Source organism: Narcine bancroftii, chromosome 10, assembly GCF_036971445.1.
Source record: "Narcine bancroftii isolate sNarBan1 chromosome 10, sNarBan1.hap1, whole genome shotgun sequence".
NCBI lineage: Eukaryota > Metazoa > Chordata > Chondrichthyes > Torpediniformes > Narcinidae > Narcine > Narcine bancroftii.
This window is the reverse complement of record NC_091478.1, coordinates 103937246-103959356: the sequence shown is the minus strand read 5'-3', so window position 1 is coordinate 103959356 and position 22111 is coordinate 103937246. Positions and strand designations below refer to the sequence as shown.

At 45.3% G+C, this 22111-nt stretch overlaps 1 protein-coding gene across 1 annotated transcript; it reads left to right on the top strand.

Moving 5' to 3' along the window:
• Nucleotides 1–8576: 8576 nt before the first annotated feature.
• Nucleotides 8577–22014, top strand: gins2 (GINS complex subunit 2). Its single transcript, XM_069902130.1, has 5 exons — nucleotides 8577–8759; nucleotides 12424–12538; nucleotides 13220–13319; nucleotides 15512–15638; nucleotides 18298–22014. The coding sequence occupies exons 1-5, from the start codon at nucleotides 8670–8672 to the stop codon at nucleotides 18421–18423; spliced, it is 558 nt and encodes a 185-aa protein (XP_069758231.1). The 5' UTR covers nucleotides 8577–8669; the 3' UTR covers nucleotides 18424–22014.
• Nucleotides 22015–22111: the final 97 nt, after the last annotated feature.

Below are 22111 nucleotides of genomic sequence, written 5' to 3'. Positions count from 1 at the left end.
TACAGGAAATTGGTGAATATATGGAATATTCTGCCCATTGAAGCAGTGGAGGCGACCACAATAAATATATTTAAGACATGGATAGATTTTTACATAGTAGGGGAATTGAGGGATATGGGGAAAATGCAGGTAGGTGGAGATGAGCCTATCATCAGATCAGCATGATCTTATAAATGGTGGCACAGGCTCGATGGGCCGGATGGCCAACTCCTGTTCCTACTTCTAACTTCTGCTGTGCAGGTTATTCAGTCCAGAGTGTCATCAAGTAGTGAAATTATAGTTTGTTACTTTTCTAACAGACGCTGCCTGATCTTGAAGTTACATAATTTGGAATATTAGAGCACAGCCCATGATGTTGTGCTGACCTATTTAAACCTACTCCATAACAATCTAACTTTTCCCTCTCACAAAGTCCACAACTCCCTATTTTTTTTTTCATCTATGTGCCTATCTAAAAGCCTTTTAAATGTCCCCATTGTGCCAGCTTCCACCACTACCCCCAGCAACGCATTCCAGGCACCCTTAACTCAAGTGTAAAAAAAAACAACCTCTGATATTTTCCCTGAACTTTCCTCCATTCACCTTAAACAAATGTCTTCTGGTATCTGTTATGGTCGCCCCAGGCAAAATGTGCTGTATGGAAAACGTTCCTTGCCCCATGTTGACTAAATTTGCTTGCATTTGGTTCATATCCCTCTAAACCTTTCCTACCCATGTACATGTCCAAACAATGGTAACTATACCCACCTCTACCACCTCCTCTGGCAGCTCATTCCATATATACACCACCCTGTGTGGGGGAGGGGGAAATTAGCTGCCCCTCACATCATCCCCTGATCAGCAGAATATTTTTTGAATAATCTGTTTGTGTTTCAGTTTCCAGAACAGTGTTCAGCACTTGGGTGTGGTTGAGAGCCCACTATGAATTGTTGTCTCTGGGGTTGTCTCCAGAATGATCAGCTGAAGAGGAAATGGAGTTTCATGAATTCATTAACATGCTCAACAAAATAATGTAAATTATATATGGACAGAAATGTCAATTTTCCAGGTATACAGCCAGTTGAAATTGGACAGGTAGGAGAGGAGCGGAACAAATTCAGATGAATTTATTGAGATAATTGACTCTTAACTATTTATTTCATTTTTTTGTATTTAGTAGTGAGCTGAGTGAAATCTGATCTTGATGGGAATGAACATGTGGGGAAAAGTGATAGTTATTAAAGACAAACTAATAGAGATGAAAAAATGGATAAAGGTCTGAACTAAACGAATCTAATCGCCTCCCTCTAATCAAAGTTACCTCTTTGTTTGGAAGAAAAATAAACCAATAATGATGTGGAATTACTGGAGACCCCCAGAAAACAGACGAAGAATTACTGGAACGTATAATACTTAGTGAACTTTTCCGATTATAAAAAAAAATTCTCAGAATGGGCCCCATAATTTCATAAATGTAAACTTTTTATCTTTAATATTATATCTGATTTTCTCCAAAATTAAATAGGACATTACATCATATAACCACTGTATATGAGTAAGGGATACGCTTATCTTTGTGAGGTTTTTCAGTTGGTTGTTTTTCCAGACTCTTTTGTGTAGTCTTCCAAAGGCGCTATTTGCCTTGGCGAGTCTGTTGTCTATCTCATTGTCGATCCTTGCATCTGATGAAATGGTGCAGCCGAGATAGGTAAACTGGTTGACCGTTTTGAGTTTTGTGTGCCCGATGGAGATGTGGGGGGGCTGGTAGTCATGGTGGGGAGCTGGCTGATGGAGGACCTCAGTTTTCTTCAGGCTGACTTCCAGGCCAAACATTTTGGCAGTTTCCGCAAAGCAGGACGTCAAGCGCTGAAGAGCTGGCTCTGAATGGGCAACTAAAGCGGCATCATCTGCAAAGAGTAGTTCACGGACAAGTTTCTCTTGTGTCTTGGTGTGAGCTTGCAGGCGCCTCAGATTGAAGAGACTGCCATCCGTGCGGTACCGGATGTAAACAGCGTCTTCATTGTTGGGGTCTTTCATGGCTTGGTTCAGCATCATGCTGAAGAAGATTGAAAAGAGGGTTGGTGCGAGAACACAGCCTTGCTTCACGCCATTGTTAATGGAGAAGGGTTCAGAGAGCTCATTGCTGTATCTGACCCGACCTTGTTGGTTTTCGTGCAGTTGGATAATCATGTTGAGGAACTTTGGGGGACATCCGATGCGCTCTAGTATTTGCCAAAGCCCTTTCCTCACAAAGATAAGCGTATACAGAGCCGTTGTCATACCCACACTCCTGTTCGGCTCCGAATCATGGGTCCTCTACCGGCACCACCTACGGCTCCTAGAACGCTTCCACCAGCGTTGTCTCCGCTCCATCCTCAACATCCATTGGAGCGCTCACACCCCTAACGTCGAGGTACTCGAGATGGCAGAGGTCGACAGCATCGAGTCCACGCTGCTGAAGATCCAGCTGCGCTGGATGGGTCACGTCTCCAGAATGGAGGACCATCGCCTTCCCAAGATCGTATTATATGGCGAGCTCTCCACTGGCCACCGTGACAGAGGTGCACCAAAGAAAAGGTACAAGGACTGCCTAAAGAAATCTCTTGGTGCCTGCCACATTGACCACCGCCAGTGGGCTGATAACGCCTCAAACCGTGCATCTTGGCGCCTCACAGTTTGGCGGGCAGCAGCCTCCTTTGAAGAAGACCGCAGAGCCCACCTCACTGACAAAAGGCAAAGGAGGAAAAACCCAACACCCAACCCCAACCAACCAATTTTCCCTTGCAACCGCTGCAATCGTGTCTGCCTGTCCCGCATCGGACTGGTCAGCCACAAACGAGCCTGCAGCTGACGTGGACTTTTTACCCCCTCCATAAATCTTCGTCCGCGAAGCCAAGCCAAAGAAGAAAGAATGAGTAAGGGATGAATCTTCTTTCTCTTTCATTGAAATAGCTTGTCTGGTAATCAAAGTAGTAAAATCTGACTTTTTCTTGAGATGCTGATAGAGGTTCATCTGAGTCATGAGAAAAAACAAACTGAGCAATTAACAGACCGGGTTCCAAATTAATCTTGAAAATTGTTGATAGAGTTTGAAAAAAAAATCTCTTTCCTGAATCTCTCTCAATTTGGGCATTTCCAGAACATATGAATCAGAGAGGCTTCAAAATTTTTAACATTTCTCACAAAAAAGGATCAATGCCTGCAAAAAAACCTGGATAATTTAAGTTTAGACATATGAGTTCTGTGCACCACCTTACAATGTCTTGCACCAAGTGAGGAATCGTCAATCAAGCTGAGAGTAGAGAACTGATCTTTCATCTGAAAATATTATATTCAAGGTTCTTTCCCAATCTATTTTGATCCCAGCCATTGGGACCAAATTTAAGTCCAGTAAATTATTATAAATACATGCTATTAATCCACCATAATTTATCCTTATCATTTTAATATAACAGTCTAATAATGGGTCTGACATAGTTGCATTCATTAAGTTTATTACTAGATGGAGTTATTACAAGCAACTATTAATATAGACGTGCATATTTTATTACTTATTCATTTTTCCCTTTGCTACATATTTGCTTGTGTACAATTGATCCACTATGTAATTGCCATTTATTATGTCTACTTATTATGTTAAACTCAATTAAAATATATATAAAAAAGAAAAGAAATAAAAAACTGGAGAATGACATTAACATCTAAAGGTTCTTTGGTCAACTCCATGATGATCCACATTTTACTATGAATTCAGAAATTATTTGTCATGAGCAAGACACGAAATTTTTGTGGCAGTATAAAAAAAAACAGTTTGTATCAGTGCAAACATTTACGTTATAAAGGTCAAGGTTCCACTGTTGAAACGTAATGCTACATTTGGAATGTAACAGACATGAAATTCTTAACTTTTGTCAACCGTAAAGCAGAGAGTCCAGTGCCCCTCAAATTTATCACATCTTACAACAATAATATATAAAAATAAATAAAAATAGCTGTGCATGAAAGGTAAGGTAGTGTCTTTTGTTCATCTTCCATGATTCAATTGTATTTCCTGCACCAAAGTGTCAAACTCTCATGCAAACTTGCTCAGTGTTTCATGCTCTGACACTTCCCGAGGTATAAATCCCAGAATCGAGCCTTTCTATGGGACAGAAGCATGGTTAGTGTAGTGGTTAGCACAATGTTATCACAGCGCCAGCAATCTGGGTTCAAATTTGTCGCTGTCTGTAAGGAGTTTACACATTTTCTCCCTGTGTCTGCATAGATTTTTCCAGGGTGCTTCAGTTTCTTCCCACCTTTCAAAACGTAAGGGTTTGCAGGTTAATTTGGGGGTCATTGGGTGGCATGGGATGAAATGGCTGGATTCGTCTTTTACCATGCTGTAAATAAAATTTTTCAATTTAAAAATTAAAATAATGTTCCCCATTAATCCTGTGTATGCTCTTTGTGCCCTATCCCAGCCCCTCCCTCCTCTCTATATCCATGGCTTAATAATTATTTTTCCTCACATGTCCATTCTCCTTTCCCCAGGAACTGATGTCAAATTCTCCGTCACTAAACCCTGGCTAGAAAAGAAATTATTTTTCTCTCTGCCCTCTTCCATTTCCTCTTTGCCAATTTCTGAAATGTCAACCAACTTCATCCCTATCCATCTGGACATCAGTGTTTGAACTTTCCACGTGACAGATAAATGATCAAAAAGGTTGGCACAGAGACAGTGGGTGAAAGGGTGCATTTCTGTTCTGGGAAGCTCGATGACTTGAGTTTACCTGGTCTTGCAGCAAGGAAACAAGCAGGTGAGATCCGCCTTGCATGTTAATATGAAGGATGCATCACCCTCAAGGCAGAGGTGTACAAACTATTGAGTGTCACAGGACAGGACAGGACAGCACAAGAAATTGGTTATTAATGTATGCACATTGTTGTAGAGATAATGGAAATCTGTGCACATGGATCTCTGCATGGGTTGATACAGCCACACACAAAGGTAGTCATCGGGATGAGGGCTATGTTGGGGACACTCTTTCTCTGTAAGCTTGTACATCGTGTACCTATGAACATCACCCCAGATGGGTGTGGGGTCACTCCAGCAACAATGAGAGCACTTTCTACCTGCTGACCATGTTCTTTCCCACCATCAAGGGGAGTGGTACCCCATGTTCCCAACTTCTGCCTCACATCACCTATTGGCTCCAACCAATTTTTGCCCCGGTTCCTCTGAAACACATTCCCCAAACTTTCCGGGTGGCCAGACCTGATCGAGAAAGAAGCCCACAATACTTCTGCTCTTCATATGGGTGATCACGTTTCTCATACACACAAGACAGTCAGAGGTTCCTCTGACAAGTGCAGGTGTGGTCCAGATGAATCACCAGTCCTAAGACTATACTGGTGATGGCTTTGGACAGCAATTCGTAATCCACAATAAGCAGTGAGATGCTTGCCAATCTCTCACCTCTTCTCTCTCCCCTCCCCCACCCCCATGCCTGTAGACAAGGGTGATAAAGCCCTCTCTCACGACTGCATCATACTGCTGGCTTGGGGGGTGTAGTGCTGTTCACTTCTCAGTCTTTCCCCCAGGATTGGGGAATCTAAGACTGGGGGGGGGGGGGGGGGCATAGGGTTAAATAAAGCAAGGCTGAAAATTTTTAAAAGGAGCTTGAGAGGCAACTATTTCACGTAGAGGGTTGCATTTACATGGAACAACCTGCTATAGGAAGTGCTGGAGTTGGATATAATTCCAATATTCAAGAGGCATTTACACAGGTATATTGATAGGAAAGGTTTAGAGCAGGGGTGGCCAAACTTGCTTAACATAAACTTCAGATGCTGGAGAGCTGCAAGACATGAAAAAATATTACACATGTTTTTACTCTTGCATGCATATATTATTACAAAATTTTATATAAAATAAAGAAATATATGTAGGTAATAATATTTATTCATGTATATAGTTTTTAAATTGAAAATTTCTACTAGTTTCAATAATCAAAAAGTACACCTACACATACCAAGTATTTTCAAAATCCTGGCTGATTTTCTGTGGAAATCTCTGCCCAAGGAAGCAATAGAGGCTGCCTCATTTCAATATATTTAAGATACAGTAAGGTAGATATTTGCCATGGATGGGAATTGAGGGTGATGGGAGAAAGGAGGAGCTGGGAGCAGGGCCAGATCAGTGGGATCTCTCTGAATGCAGGAGCAAGCTCTATGGGCTGGATGGTTGACTCCTGCTCCCGTTTCTGATGTGTTCTCTTCGAAGGACGCTGCTGACACTGGTCTCTGCAGATACCTGCACCATTGCAGCATTCACGGCCGAGCTCACGACGCAGGAAGCAATCCAATGCGCAGCTGCCTTCTGCGGCAGGGCGAGGCTAGGGGGCCCACAACTCTCCCACATCCAACCCTCCGATTCCTTCTTCTCAGTCGCCAGTGGGATGGAGCGTGCGGCTGCTGGGAGCAGTGGCTGGGTTAAGGAGCTGTCTAACCTCTGCTCTGCCTGGTGCTGATCTCCGTTTGGTGGGGCCAGTGCTTGCATGTGGCCACTGACAGGATCTTCCCTGCTGCTGCCAGCTCCAGCTGTGTCCTGGCTTGGTGCCTGGATGAGGTCCTCATTGGAGACTCCCTCCAGCCTCTCCTCCCCATCTCCCTCATCTTGCTTCCCCTTTGCCAGACTACCTGGACAGATACCTGCTTCTGGGGCAGGCTATGCCTCGTTGGAGCTCTCCTGGCCTAGCCCACTTCTTGAACACTCTGAGATTGCACACTGCAGAGGACCCTCAAATTTGCCTGAACCTCCTACCGCATATCCCATGCTCTGCTGCAGTGGGGCCCAGCCCGAGCGAGGAGAACCCGACTCCAGTATGAACTGCTCACTCTGCTCCTCTGCAGGGGCCATTCCTCCAGTGCCCACTCCCTTATCCCTCTCCTTGTCACGTAGCCCACGCTGTGACCATCCCGAGACCCCCCTGGTCTGGCTGTGGGGATTTGGAGGGTCCCCAGGGCGGCTTCGGGAGTGTAGGTATCTCCTCCATCTAATATATTTCCATGAGCTGCATTGGGTTCATGAGCCACAGTTTGGCCACCTTTGGTTTAGAGGGCTATGGGCCAAATGAAAGCAAATGCGTCTAGCTCAGGTAAACAACTTGGTTGACATGGACGAGCTGAGTGGAAAGGGTTGTTTCCATGTTGCATAGCTCCATGACTCTATGACGTGTGACCATGATTATAGTTGGGGTGTTGTGCCCCTAGTTCTCAGCTTGGCACCTGGTTCTATCTAATCCAGGGAATAATCACCCGCTCGCCTTTGCAGATTTCTGAGAGTGAATCTGGGCTTCAGTTTAAAACCCTCCCATACTGCTGTAGCCACTCAGAATCGCAGTGACCTGTTACGCAAGAAATTGTTTCTTATCTTTAAAATTAAATTGCTGGTCTCAGAGACAAGGACCCTAATCAAGATACAGCTGAAATTCATCTAATCCAATCAGCGAGATCTACAAATTCCTTTTCCTCAACATATTTATGCAGTTTCCCGATAAATGCACATACTGTTCTTTCAACTGTTCCATGGAATAGTAAATTCCATTTCCTCAGAACCTTCAATGGAAAGAAAATTTCTTATAATTTGATGTGATGAGTTTATTGTGGATAGGCATTCTATAATGTGCATATCTACCGAAATTCATAATTACCAATGGAATACGTTATACTGGATGCAGACTCGGTCACATTGCTTCAAAGGACTAGAAATGAAGTAATACCTTGGAGGTTTGGAATATCTTGGAGACATGGTAATGTGTCCACACAAGCTGCACCAGGATCATCGAGGTATAGGTGCCACAAGGCTCGCACCACCAGGTTCAGGGACAGCTGCTACCCCTCCTCCATCAGACTCCTCAACCACAAACTCAATCAGGGCAGGGTTGGTGCCAAAGAGGGGCATTCCCCCCAACCCCCAAGGGAGGTGCTGCTCCCCCAATACAGACGTGGCCATTGCCCGCTGTCAGTCCTGTCCCCAAACTGTCTGGCGTCATTCATCATTCTCGGGGTCCACATCGGAAAGGGGTTGATGTTGGTAACAGCACCCCCTCCCCCCACCACTGGTTTTATGAGCATTCCACTGATCTCCCCTCTAACAGGCTAATGCCCCCCTCTAACTTCCGACTCCGAATCAGAGACTCATTTGAGGATTCGTGAACTTTATTGAATTTTTTGTTCTCTCTGCATTGCACAGTCAGTTTGTTTACATTCATTTTTTGTTTACAGTTGTTTATAGGTTTACGCAGTGTACAGTTTATTTTTTTGCACTACCAATTAGGGGTAATTCGACTGCGCCCGCAGGGAAAAGGAATCTCAGGGCTGTATGTGATGTCATGTACGTACTCTGACAATAAACATGAATCCGATCTAATCCAGATCCAGTGTGGAGCTAAGCAAAGACGCTGTAATTTAAAGGAAAGGAAGTGGGAATAGTTTTCCCGCCACGTCTCTGTTGCTTTAAGGAGTCGGCAACTTGCGACAAGACGTGGTGGGCGTGGCGTGGGGACCAGAGGGTGGGGCTCGGCGCGGGGTAGGCGCGCTCCGTAACCAATGGGCGGGCAGAGTCGGGCTGATTCGCGCGGGAAAGTGTTGCAAGTGCCGGCGGCTGGGATCGGAGGGTCCGGGCTGGACGCGGGTAGCTCCGGAGGGCGATGGAGCCGCTGGAAGTGGAGTTCCTGGCGGAGAAGCAGCTCGTCACCGTCATACCCAACTTTAGCCTGGATAAAATCTACTTAATCACCGTGAGTCTGCGCTGCGCTTCCCGGGGGGCTGTTCGTTCGAACTCAGACGGGGGCTGCTGCTCTGTGAATGTGGCCAGAACTGTTGGGCATTTTAATTCCAGAACGAAACACACACACAGGTCTTTGTTTTCACTAAACGTGATCTGCAACAATGCCATAAAGGAGGAATTGTCCGAAACAGAACCTGGAGATTTGCCAATTGTTGGTGTACAGTTGGGCTGCATTCATCAACTCTCTAATACCTTTTACTAAATGTTGTGGCATGTCATGTTATTGTGCAAAACTCCATTATCTTTAGGTGAAGTTTCATATATATATATATACACACATATACATATATAAATATAATACACGCAAACATATAAACACACACACACACATATATATATACATATACACACACACATATATATATATATATATACATATACACACACACATATATATATATACATATACACACACACATATATATATATACATATACACACACACACACATATATATACATATACACACACACATATATATATACATACACACATATATATACATATACACACACATATATATATACATATACACACACACATATATATATACACACACACATATATATACATATACACACACATATATATATACATATACACACACACATATATATACATATACACACACACATATATATACATATACACACACACATATATATACATATACACACACACACATATATATATACATATACACACACACATATATATATACATATACACACACACATATATATATACATATACACACACACACATATATATATACATATACACACACACACATATATATACATATACACACACACACATATATATATACATATACACACACACACATATATATATACATATACACACACACACATATATATACATATACACACACACATATATATATACATACACACACACATATATATATACATACACACACATATATATACATATACACAAACACACACATATATATACAAACATATACACAAACACATATATACAAATATATATATACACAAACACATGTATACACAAACATATGTATACACAAACACATGTATACACAAACACGTATACACAAACACGTATACACAGACAGTATACACACAGACACGTATACACACAGACACGTATACACACAGACACGTATACACACAGACACGTATACACACAGACACACACTCACAGACACACACTCACAGACACACACTCACAGACACACACTCACAGACACACACTCACAGACACACACTCACAGACACACACTCACAGACACACACTCACACACACTCATTGGAAGGCTGTTTATATGTAATTGACCAAGACTTCTGTAAATGTGTGCTCAGAATTGGTACGTCAGACTTGAATTAAACTTGGCAATACCTGATTGAATGGGTTTGTAATCTCTGGGGTAAAAGCTGAAAATCTGGTTGAAGTTAAAACACAAAGCTGGAGAAACTCATCAGGTCTGGCAGTATCGTTGATATAGCAAAGGTTAAAAATACGTAACTGACATTTCTGGCTCAGGCCCTTCATCAAGTTGTGGGAAAATGCCGAAAAGAGTAGGGGGGAGGGATGGTGGCAAGGTAGGACATGACAGGTGGAGAAGGGAGGCACCTCCTGTGGCCACAGGGGAAGGTTCTGGGGGTGGAAATTAGTGCATGAGGGAGTCATGGAGGGGGGAAGTCCCTATGGAAGGCAGAAAGAGGAGGAGAGGGGAAGATGTGTCTGGTGGTGGGATCCTGTAGTAAGTGCAGGAAATTCTGGAGGATAATTTGTTGGATGCGGAGGCTGGTACCCCACTAACCCCCACAACTTCCTGGACTACACTTCCTCACACCCTGTCCCCTGCAAATATTCTATCCCCTTCTTTCAATTTCTCCGTCTCCGCCACATCTGTTCCCAAGATGAGGTCTTCCAGTCCAGAACCTCTGAAATGTCTGCCTTCTTCCACAAACGTGGCTTCCCCTCTCCTCTCCTCTTGGTCTTCCGTAGGTACCACTCCTTCTGTGACTCCTCGTGCACTCATTCCACCCCACCAATCACCCCACCAATCTCCCCCCCAACACCTTTCCCTGTGCCTGCAGGAGGTGCAACACTTACGCCTCACCTCAGTCCAGGGCCCCAAACAGGGCTTTAAAGTGAAGCAACTTGTGTATCCACGGGACTGATTTACTGCATCAGGTACTCCCTTTGTGGCCTTCTCTAAGTCGGAGAGACTGGGCGCCGCTTCACTGAACACTGTCGCTCTGTCCGCACCAGTGACAGAGACCTCCCAGCAGCCAACCGTTTTAGTTCTGTGTCACACTCCCACACTCAAGTTTGTCCATGGCCTTACGCACTGTCCCTGAGCTCTCCACTGGCCACCGAGACAGAGGTGCACCAAAGAAGAGGTACAAGGACTGCCTAAAGAAATCTCTTGGTGCCTGACACATTGACCACCGCCAGTGGGCTGATATCGCCTCAAACCGTGCATCTTGGCGCCTCACAGTTCGGCGGGCAGCAACCTCCTTTGAAGAAGACCGGGGAGCCTAGCTCACTGACAAAAGACAAAGGAGGAAAAACCCAACACCCAACCCCAACCAACCAATTTTCCCTTGCAACCGCTGCAACCGTGTCTGCCTGTCCCGCATCGGACTTGTCAGCCACAAACGAGCCTGCAGCTGACGTGGACATTACCCCTCCATAAATCTTCGTCCGCAAAGCCAAGCCAAAGAAAAAGAAAGAAGATAAAGGACACTGTTTAACCTGCTTCCTTTCTCCAGCTTTGTGTTTTTACTTATAATCTCTGGCGTGTTGATTATAATAGCTCCCTGATATTGACAAGACTCCTGATTAAGGCTCTTTTTGTATCATTTTTAAATTTATTTTTAAACCCAGAGATGGCCATTCAGCCCTTCGAATATAATAACCCCTCAGAGTAATCCATTCAGTCAACTCTCCCACATTTTCTTCTAACCTGTTTTAATTTTAATTTAGACATACCGCACGGTAACAGCCCCTTCCGGCCCATGAGCCCGTGCCGCCAAAATACCCCAATTAGCCTACAACCTATACATGTATTGAAAGGTGGGAGGAAAGCAGAGCACCTGGAGGAAGCCCATGCAAGACACGGTGAAAATGTACAAACTCCTTACAGACAGCAGTGGGTTTCCCAGATGCCCCATTTGTTCAAATCCCACCCTGGTTTTCTTGCCCACCTACAATGGAGGTGATTTTCAGTAACATCCAGGAAACTTAAGCACCTGAAGGAGATCTACACAGCCACAGGGAAACTACAGATTCCTTGCAAACTGCCTCTTGGATCAGAATTAAAATTATGAGGCATGTGAACAGGTTTGGTATTCTGAAGTGAAATCTTGCTCAGCCGCCATTAGCACTTAAACTTGTTAATTTTATTTCCTTGCCTTTTAGCCAATTGGAATTGAAGAAAGATTGCTTTCAGTATGGTTTTACATCCGGCTTCTGCAGTGTTCCAGAGTGTTTCCTTACTAATTCAATGAGATATTGTCAAGAGTGTGAAATACAGCGGCCGATTGTATTTAATTTTGTGCCTAAACTGAGGTTGCAGTAAAAACTACTGTTGTGTTTTTGATGATCTTACCCAGGGGGATTTGGGACCTTTCAATCCAGGGCTTCCTGTCGATGTGCCTTTGTGGCTTGCTATTAATCTGAAGCAAAGGCAAAAATGCAGAATCATTGCACCAGATTGGATGGATGTAGGTGAGTTATTTTTATTGTCTGTATTTCTGAGGGTTCACATGAAAATATATCCATCTAATTTTTGTTGCTGTCACCATTTCTTTTGTCGAGGGTGGGGGGTGGGTGGATGAGTGGTGTTACAGATCCAACTTTCTGTCTTCCAAAGAGCGGTGACATGTTGCCTCTGGGCTCCAAATGTTTTGCTGCAACGCTAAGATGGTGAAAGCTGTGGTGTAATAATTTTATGTTGGTGTAAAGGGAACTGCAGGAAGTTTTGCACCTTCCATGTTCTCTTTTTTGTTTTGCATCAAGGTTTGTTTTGGAGTTGCAGCCCTTTCCAAAAAGGAGAGAGCTGGGAGCTCCTGGTGCTAACCTCTTGCTGCACTCTGCATAGGTTGACTTGCCTGTTTAGCATGTTAGTTTTCAACTATGCCTCCATACACACGACGCTAAACAATTTATTTCAATCTCGATTGTCTTTCATCTGAAAGAAGTTTCATTTCGGTGAACTTGTACTGAAGTGTGAGCCTGGGTTTTTCTGCTGGTCTCTGGAACAACCTGTGCAGTGTGCTGCCAACCAATGGTGTTCTGTGACCTACCAGTGATTTTCAACGGGAATGCAAAGAGATAAATTTGAATCAAATTTTAGCAGGTTTGGAGATTAAACTACTGAGTGAATTTTCTTTTTTCTTTACACATCAGACAAACTTGAGCAAATCAAGGAAAGGGAACGTAAAGAAGAAACTTTCACCCCAATGGCCAGCCCTCACTACATGGAACTAACCAAGTTGCTATTGAATCAGTGAGTACTGCACACAGTCTGCCAGAAATCGGTAATATTTACTGTACTCAAGATGCATCATTTTTAGTTTGTTTTCCTTCTAAAATAGTTGCAGTAATGGTAGCATATTGTTCCTTACATCTGTCCCTCTCCACTCCCACAGAGTGGCCTAAGTGAGCTTGCTACCAACCTGTCATTGGAGCCAGGTTTTGAAGGGTGATCTAGATTCTGGCCCACATCCCCGTTCACTCAAGCTGCATGTTGTTCTGCTGTTCCTACTGCTGCTGTGTTGGCATCGCAAGGTGCTGTAGCGTAACTTGAAACAGTTTGTTCCTTGTTTCCCCGCCACTCAGTGTTCCGCTGATCAACATGCATGAACTTGGGAAGTGACTGAAGATCTGAGGGTGTAAGTCTGAGTGCATTGTTCTGTGCGACATGGTCGGGGCTCGCCCACGCGGCAAGTGAACCGGATCCAGCAGTCGTGGGGGATTTCGCAGCGACGGGGGGGCTCTGAGCGTGAGGCAGACCTCGGCCCGGAAGCTGACTTCACTTCCGCCCCGGAAAGCGGTGGGGTTGCTGGGAGCAGGTTCTCAAGCGCATGCTGATTCAAACAGAAAACATTTAATCCGGACCCTACTCGACTCCGTGTTGCTTTCACTCGCTGCAATCAGTGTGACTACAACGTGGAATTATAGAGCTATCCAGCAGAGAAAGAGGCCATTTGGCCCAACTCATCTGTGCCATCCAAACCTGGTTGTCCATCCAAGATCATCCCAATTGCCTGCCCTTGTCCTATGCGCCTCCAAACATTTCCTCTCCAGGTTATTTTATGTGTCACTATTATACCCACCTCAACAGTTTTCCCTATAGCTCATTCCATGTACTCATCACACTCTGAGAGAAAACATCATCTAATTTTTAAAATCTGAAAAAAAAGAACAAAATGCTGGAAAGACAGGTCAAGTATCATTTGTGGAAAGTTTTATTTAAAATCCTGCGACTGTGGGGTCTGGACACAAGATGGCGGCACCTCTGATTGACAGCAGTCATGAGGGACTGCAGACTCCAGGGAAGAGGAGGACTGGGGGAGGGCACCAGAAAATGAGTTGAATGCATGTGCACTCCCTCTCTCTCTCCCCTCTCTCTCTCCCCTCTCTCTCTCCCCTCTCTCTCTCCCCTCTCTCTCTCCCCTCTCTCTCTCCCCTCTCTCTCTCCCCTCTCTCTCTCCCCTCTCTCTCTCCCCTCTCTCTCTCCCCTCTCTCTCTCCCCTCTCTCTCCCCTCTCTCTCTCCCCTCTCTCTCTCCCCTCTCTCTCTCCCCTCTCTCTCTCCCCTCTCTCTCTCCCCTCTCTCTCTCCCCTCTCTCTCTCCCCTCTCTCTCTCCCCTCTCTCTCTCCCCTCTCTCTCTCCCCTCTCTCTCTCCCCTCTCTCTCTCCCCTCTCTCTCTCCCCTCTCTCTCTCCCCTCTCTCTCTCCCCTCTCTCTCTCCCCTCTCTCTCTCCTCTCTCTCTCCCCTCTCTCTCTCCCCTCTCTCTCTCCCCTCTCTCTCTCCCCTCTCTCTCTCCCCTCTCTCTCTCCCCTCTCTCTCTCCCCTCTCTCTCTCCCCTCTCTCTCTCCCCTCTCTCTCTCCCCTCTCTCTCTCCCCTCTCTCTCTCCCCTCTCTCTCTCCCCTCTCTCTCTCCCCTCTCTCTCTCCCCTCTCTCTCTCCCCTCTCTCTCTCCCCTCTCTCTCCCCTCTCTCTCTCCCCTCTCTCTCTTCCCCCTCTCTGTCTCTCTCCCCACCCTCCCTCTCTCTCACACCCTCTCCTCCCTCTCTCCTTCCCCCCCTCTCTGTCTCTCTCCCCACCCTCCCTCTCTCTCACACTTCCCCTCCCTTTCCCCCTCTCCTCCCTCCCTCCCGCTCTCCTCCCCCCTCTGTCTCTCTCCCCACCCTCCCTCTCTCTCACATCCCCTCCCCTGCCCCCTCTCCTCCCTCCCTCTCTCCTCTCTCTCCTCACCCCCCCTCTCTGTCTCTCTCCCCACCCTCCCTCTCTCTCACACTACTGACCTGTCAGTTTCTCAAACTCAAAATCCTGTCTGATTGGGTCAGAACTAAGAGATCCAGGTACTCAAGTTTCTGGTCATTTAGTGTCTCCTGCATTCCAAGACTTAGCGTGCTGCACTTCTGAATCCACCTGGTGGTGAAGGATTGCCACATTGTTTGTTTTCACTCTCCAGTGCCTCAGACAACATTCCCAAAGCTGATGAAATCAGGACCTTAATCAAGGATACGTGGGATACGCGGATTGCAAAACTCCGACTGTCTGTGGATAATTTTGTGAAGCAGCAGGAGGCACATGCAAAGGTAGGAGGCTCTAATTTAAATCTGATGCCCACTGCTTGGAAATGACTCGATCATTTGGGAAAAGATGCGAGTCGTGGGTGGGGGTGAGAGGGAATTGCTCTGCTTGGGCAGGACAGTCATTATATCCTGGCTGTATTGTTGGTGAAATGAATCAGAGCTTTTAAAAAGGAATTGAATGGACCAGAGAACAACTTGGTAGGAATGGTAGTAGAGGGTTTACACTGCAGGTTGGTGTTCCTCTGTTGAAAGAGATGTTGTATTGTGGACATGAGTCCCCCACATTAATACCAGTCATTTAAAATCAAGATTCCTTTACTGTCATGTAGTAAAACAGGGGTTTATAACACAGAATTTACTTTAGTCTGCCATAAGGCAGAAAGATTCGCTATCAGCAGAAATTGCCCTGTGTCCCTAGAGTGAGAGAAAGAAGCAAAAGAGAGTCCCTTCAGAGTCACTAAGTGTGCATGGATTCGCCTCCAGCCCTCCTGCAACCCCCTCAGCCGCACAGCCTTCAGTCCAAATCACCAGCTGCCCGAGCTCCAGATCCAAACCTCCGGCACAATCAGTGTCTTCGATGCCCTCTTGCATCCCGGTTCTGATACCTGGTACCCCTCTAGTCACTTTCGAGCCATGAGACTAGAGGCAGCCCCAGACTCTGTTTGATCATTTTGGTCACACCCAGTTTATTGTGCACAGTGACTACCTTCACCTCCCTGTGGAAGGAGGGAACTTGGGTGGGGGCGGGGGGGGGGGCGAAACCAACTTGGAATCCTGACATGTACGAATGTGCACAGGAACATATACTTTACGTCTCTTCCAATCGATAGCCATTCAGAGAAAATCTGCAAATCCCCATTTTGAATTAACCCCTGGTGAATGGCAGCAATTTGACAACAGCCATCAGAAAAGCCTCCATTTTCATCTGAATGAGATGGAGGCACCAGAAGTATTGCCACTGAGCCCAAGGCAGGGGCAGATGAACAGCAAAGGGAGATGCTGTGTCTCATATAGTCATTTTAAACAAAGGTGACGTGATTTGAGTATGCTTCTATTTGTGCAAAGAGATGTTGTACAAAGGACAGAGGGAGACGGTGTTTAATGGCCAGATGCAATCATGGTCTTCAGCACTGATGGGTCCTTTTGTGCATTCAGTAGAAAATGCCGGGAAGGCTGGTGATCGGCAGGGATGTGTGCCCTCAAACCCTACTTTGGAGTGGAACAATGAGTTGCACATAAACGTTGCATCCTGTGCAAATAATGGTTATTAAAATAACTGGCCCAGTTGTAATTTTTCCCAGCTGGAATTCTTCTGCAGTTATTTGGTTGGCAGCCTGGAGGGGGAGCCAGCAAGTTGGTTTTAAGCAGGTTCTGCACAGAGGTGGAGGACGTTCTGTACAATTCACAAGTTGTATTGCTGCTGTCGGCATCATCGCCGAACCAAGTTTATTGTACAGATGAAGCCGATATGCCTGATCCTGTGCTCACTTATTGGATGAGTAGAATGGAAGGAGCGGAAGAGGTTGAGAAAGTGATTGGAGTGCAAGCAGCGGCAGAGTTGAGGACTCTAAGGGATGGGGGAAAGAAGAACATTGATTACAGCCTCTGATGCGTATTCAGTAACAGTGGGCATGCAAAGGGTTAGGGTTTGGTGGTCGTCCCTGACATTCTCATGGTTTGAATAGAACAGGCTTGGATATTTAAAGCCTTGAAGCACCGTGGGACACAGTGCCCCCAGAAAAGGAGGGAAAATGCATCCAACGTGATATCACTTTTAATGAATTTTGATCATGGCTGATCAGTGCCCAGTTCCTGCCTTCTCCCCATACCCCCCGATCCCCTTAGCCACAAGGGACAAATCTAACCTACTCTTAAATATTGACAAGGAACCGACCTCAACTGCTTCCTGTGGGTCAGTAGGTGAATTGAGAGGCATGGGTTCCATGGGCCGGAAGGAACTTCTGATAACCTGGTGCAGCAGTGGTGTCCAATCCAAAGGAGAAAGCTGGCAATTGTGCCAGCGTTCCATCACCGTCACTGAACTGATACTGCAACCCTCCAAATTTATCAGGCCCATGGGGGCACATCCACCGGGAGGACTATGATAAGAAAGCAGCTCCCCACCACTCGAGAGAGGGTAAATGGTCATGGGGTAACAAAGTTCAGAGTGTAATCTTGGTTGTCCCAAAACACTCCCTCCCTTTGCTCCCTGACTCCCTGGTGCTTGGAATGATGGAGCTGCTTCACGCGCCCTATCAGTGTGGTGCTTTGGAAAGAGCCGTGCACGGGTTTCCATCTCTTCCTTGGGCAGGACATTTGGCCTTGCGCTGGAAGAGCCTCGTCCTTGACGTTGTGACTTTGTTCTGATGTAGGATTCTTGAACTACAAGCAAGCCCTCATGTGACTTCTGCCTTTTCTTGTTTGACACAATGAGCAGGTGATGTTTAAGGGCACTGAAGTAAAACTAAATGGAAAGAACAGCTGATGAAAATTCAGGAATCTCCATTTCATCCTGAAGTGGCCATTGAATGATTCTGAGCACCTGTGTGCTAACGACTTTTGTAAAACATTGGCATCGCTGGCTTTTTGTGGTTTGAAATGGTTTGTTGAGAGTTTTTAAATCAATGTTCACACCCTCTCTATTTCCCTCCTTTGTCTCTAGCTGGACAACCTCACCCTAATGGAGATTAACACAATTGGGACTTTCCTCACAAAATCACTGAATGAGATGCACAAACTCTGTACCAACCTGCAGCCTGGGGAGAGAACTCAGTCACAGGACTACTAAGATGCCTTCACTTTGGTTTACAGCGAAGGTTTGGAGACTGGCGAGGTGCTCACAGAAACCACCATTTGCAAATGCTTCTTTTATTAAAAAGAAAAACACAGAATGGACCATTTACTGCTCAATTCCATCAGCATTTGCCCCTCGTATTTTGTTAACCTTCTCTTGAAACCTGTTTGCCTCAGTTACAGATGTGGCTGGGAAATTCCGTGTTGCATTTATCAGTGTTGACTTCCTCCTTCCCCTGTTTACTCAATCTCCATTGGGTACCCTTCAATATTAACTTTTCTGTGACGGTCTTCAAGTTCATTATTCAGACATCCGTTTGGAACAGGGCACCAGATTGTTGCTAAGGAATCAGAAGGAAGTGGACTTTTGGTAAAATGCCCCTGTTACTGGGGACCAGGCCAAGTCCTTTGCAATGGGTGCCCTGCTCCGTGACCGGGGACACTTGCCAGTTGGTGGGGAAGGTGTGGCTGCAGAGAATAGCCTTTGAGGTGATTACCATACTCTCCTTGTTGAAATCAGGCATGCACATCAAACGATCATTTCGTCTCTCATGGCCATGAAGGGCCCTTAGATGAATGAGCTGTTGACATTTGCAGTTGACATGTTAATCTGGTGTACACAACTACTTTGAGCTTTGCTGTTGATTATTAAGGCCATTGAGAAAAGATATGGGGGTATTTAAAAAGCATTCAGAATGAAATCAAAACATTGAAAGCTGGATGGAAATTTGAACTCTTAACTGGCTAACTTCCCAGTACGGGGGCAAAGAGGTTTGGTCACCAAGCCTTTTAACTGAATTGAAAATAAAAACTGGAGGCACAGGGAATCTAAAATAAAGCAAGAAATGCTTGAAATACTCAGCAGGTCAGGCAGCTTCCATGGGTTGAGAACACTGGCGTCCCAGTGTCCTGGGATAGGAAGCCCTTTGTGCCGTTTCCACTGGGACACAACTCATCCCCAGGGATTGGAGCATTTTACCTTCAACAGGAAATGGGTGGCTTTCTGCTGTCTTTTCTCCACTGGTTTTATCAGCATGCTGGCATTGCCTGGGATATGAGTAGGGGTTGAGATGGTTAATCCCCGATGTTTGATGCTGGCGTACTGACAGTTTTCTTTCTCTTTTCCCCAGTGGAAAAGGGGCTTATGTTTCAGGTCAAAGACCCCTTGTCAGAATCGGGAAGGATGCCAATGCATTTAAAATGTTATTGGTTGAGGTGATCTCTCATCAGTGCCCATCCTTAACTCGTGGTCTCACCGGTAGTATTTCATAAAATATATTAATTTATTCATGATTTTCCCCAATTCTGGTCATTTGTAAGTTTTGAGAGATGATTTTTGCCCCATCCAGGAGGGGACTGAAGATAGTTATTTCTGCCAAGTCTTAAATAAATGTGGCGGGAGCAGATTTGCTGCTGGGTATCAGCCAGGAAGGCAGGTGAGAAGCTGCAGCAGTATCTTTCGTCATAGAAGGTTCAAGCAAGGTGAAGCTTTTGTTCAGCTTCAACTCTCAACCACATGATCCTCACACAGGGACACAATTGGCTCTACCGCACTGTTGTAATTGAATTGTTTAAAATTCCTAAGCGGTTCACCGACAGATAATCACGAATTTGCTATGGTGAAGAGGGCAATAGCCGCTTGGGACTTGGTGGAGCAAGCCTGGTGGTTCCATAACCCTGCTTCTTCCCCAGATCTTTCCACACTTTCTTTCTTCAGTGCCCATCCAATTTCTCTTTGGCCCTGATACCTTCACTGCCCCTGTCGTAAGCGGTGAGACACAGAATGGGAATGACGGGCGAGAGAGCTTTCTCCATCCTATGCTTTGTAATACCTGCGCACCCTGATCGTGCAACATTTGTGATTGGGAGCCAACCTCCCATAATTTACCCCAGCTGAATTCTTCAAGACACAACTAACGAACCTCCTGCCAATGGTCAGCTCCAAGGAGAGCAAATTCCACCTTTCCATTCAGACTCTTGGGAGCTCAATACCCTGATCCAAGGAGTGAAAAACAGAAGTTTGCAGACACTGATTGTGGTTAAAAACACGGAAATGCTGCAGGAACTCAGCAGGGTCTGGAGGTAAAGATATATTACCAACATTTCGGGCCTGAGCCTTTCGTCAAGGTATAACCAAAGTTTCGGCCTGGGCCCTCGTCAAAATGCATACTTCGACAAAGGGCTGGCGCCTGAAATGTTGGTGAAATATCTTCACCTCCTATGGACGTTGCAAGTCTAGCTGAGTTCCTCCAGCATTTCTGTTTTTACTCTGATCCAAGGAACTGCTTTCACTGGGCCAGATGGAAGGCCTCTACCTCCTGTAATAACCAGGATTGACAGTGTTACTCTGGTTGTGGGCTTTGGATCAGGGAAACTCTTCCTTGTTAGGCCAACGGGAAAACCATCCAATCCACATACCCCCTTACCTTCCCGCACAGATGCACCTGGGGTTCCTCTGTCCCTATGCATCAAAGTCTGACAAGCTCATCATCCATTTGTCAGCTTGGACGTGACTCAAAAAGAAACTCCAACGTTAATTCAGTGTCTCAGCTTCAGTGACCTGGGTTCAGTCCTGGCCTTGGGTGCTGTCCATGTGGAGTTTGCATGTTCTAAGGTTTGCAAGTTTCTCCTGGGTGCTCGTTTCCTCCCAGATCCCAGAGATAAGGGTTGGAAGGTTAATAAGCCATTGTAATTTGCCCCTAATGTGTCGGAGAGCAGTTGAGTTGAGTTGAAAATATGGGGTGAATAATCTGATGTTAACCCCATTATTTTAAGTTGATGGTTGCTATGATACAGAGGGAGGGAGGTCATTTAGTGAACCAAAGGTTGGAAGGCTGATACCTTGTTTCTCTGCTAAACACCCATTATGTTTGCATGCAACCTGTGCAGTCTCACCATATTTGAGCCTTAGCACTTCTGCTATGAATCAAATCCCATCAGGTCCGTCACTGCTAATGTGTCAGGACCACGAAAAATAATACAAGGAAGTCCGGCCCAATAGAGTGGGACATGGTTCCTTGTTTCCTTCAGCATCGTGCTTGGAGAGGTAGGAAGGGAACTGGTTCGTTAGTTGGGAATCCACCCTGACATTTGTTCCCAATTCTGCCATGGGAAGTGCAGGACTGCGGTGGGTATTAATGAACCTATTTTAAAATTACTATATTCCTTCTCCAATTCCAAGGTGATCTGAATGCATCAAACTCCTTTTGCAGCTTTGAATGTGTTGTGAGCAGCATTGCTGTTATGAATGCAAAAGTGAGAAATTGCAAGCCAGGCGGTCGGTGTCTGGGGTGAGAATAAATCGGGGTTCTTGGTCGATTCTCCATCTGATTCTGGTTTGTCTCTGCTGGATAGATGAAAGAGTGTATAAAGAATCACTGACTGAAAAGACAAGCCAGTGACAGTCTGCAGTCTCTCATTTTTTTAAAAAACTTGTGTTACATCAAGAATTGTACCTCTAAAATAATTCATTGGCTGTAAAGTGCTTTGAGACTTTCTAAGGATGTGAACGACACTGTGTGTGTGAAATCTTCCTGTTTGCATTTCCTAGTGTGAAACGTTAAACATTTTAATAGCTTTCAAATTCTCCTCCGGATTTTCTGCGTCTTCTTACATTAAATTTTGATCGTCTTTTAAACTTGTAATCACATCCTCAAAATTGATTTCCATAATAATTGTGTTTT

What these genes read in the sequence shown, in the direction of transcription:
- gins2 (XM_069902130.1), top strand. Translation starts at nt 8,670, where the DNA reads ATGGAGCCGCTGGAAGTGGAGTTCCTGGCGGAGAAGCAGCTCGTCACC. An exon ending in ACCAAGTTGCTATTGAATCA is followed by an intron (nt 13,320 to 15,511) that starts GTGAGTACTGCA and finishes TTCACTCTCCAG; the next exon opens with TGCCTCAGACAACATTCCCA. An exon ending in AGCAGGAGGCACATGCAAAG is followed by an intron (nt 15,639 to 18,297) that starts GTAGGAGGCTCT and finishes CTTTGTCTCTAG; the next exon opens with CTGGACAACCTCACCCTAAT.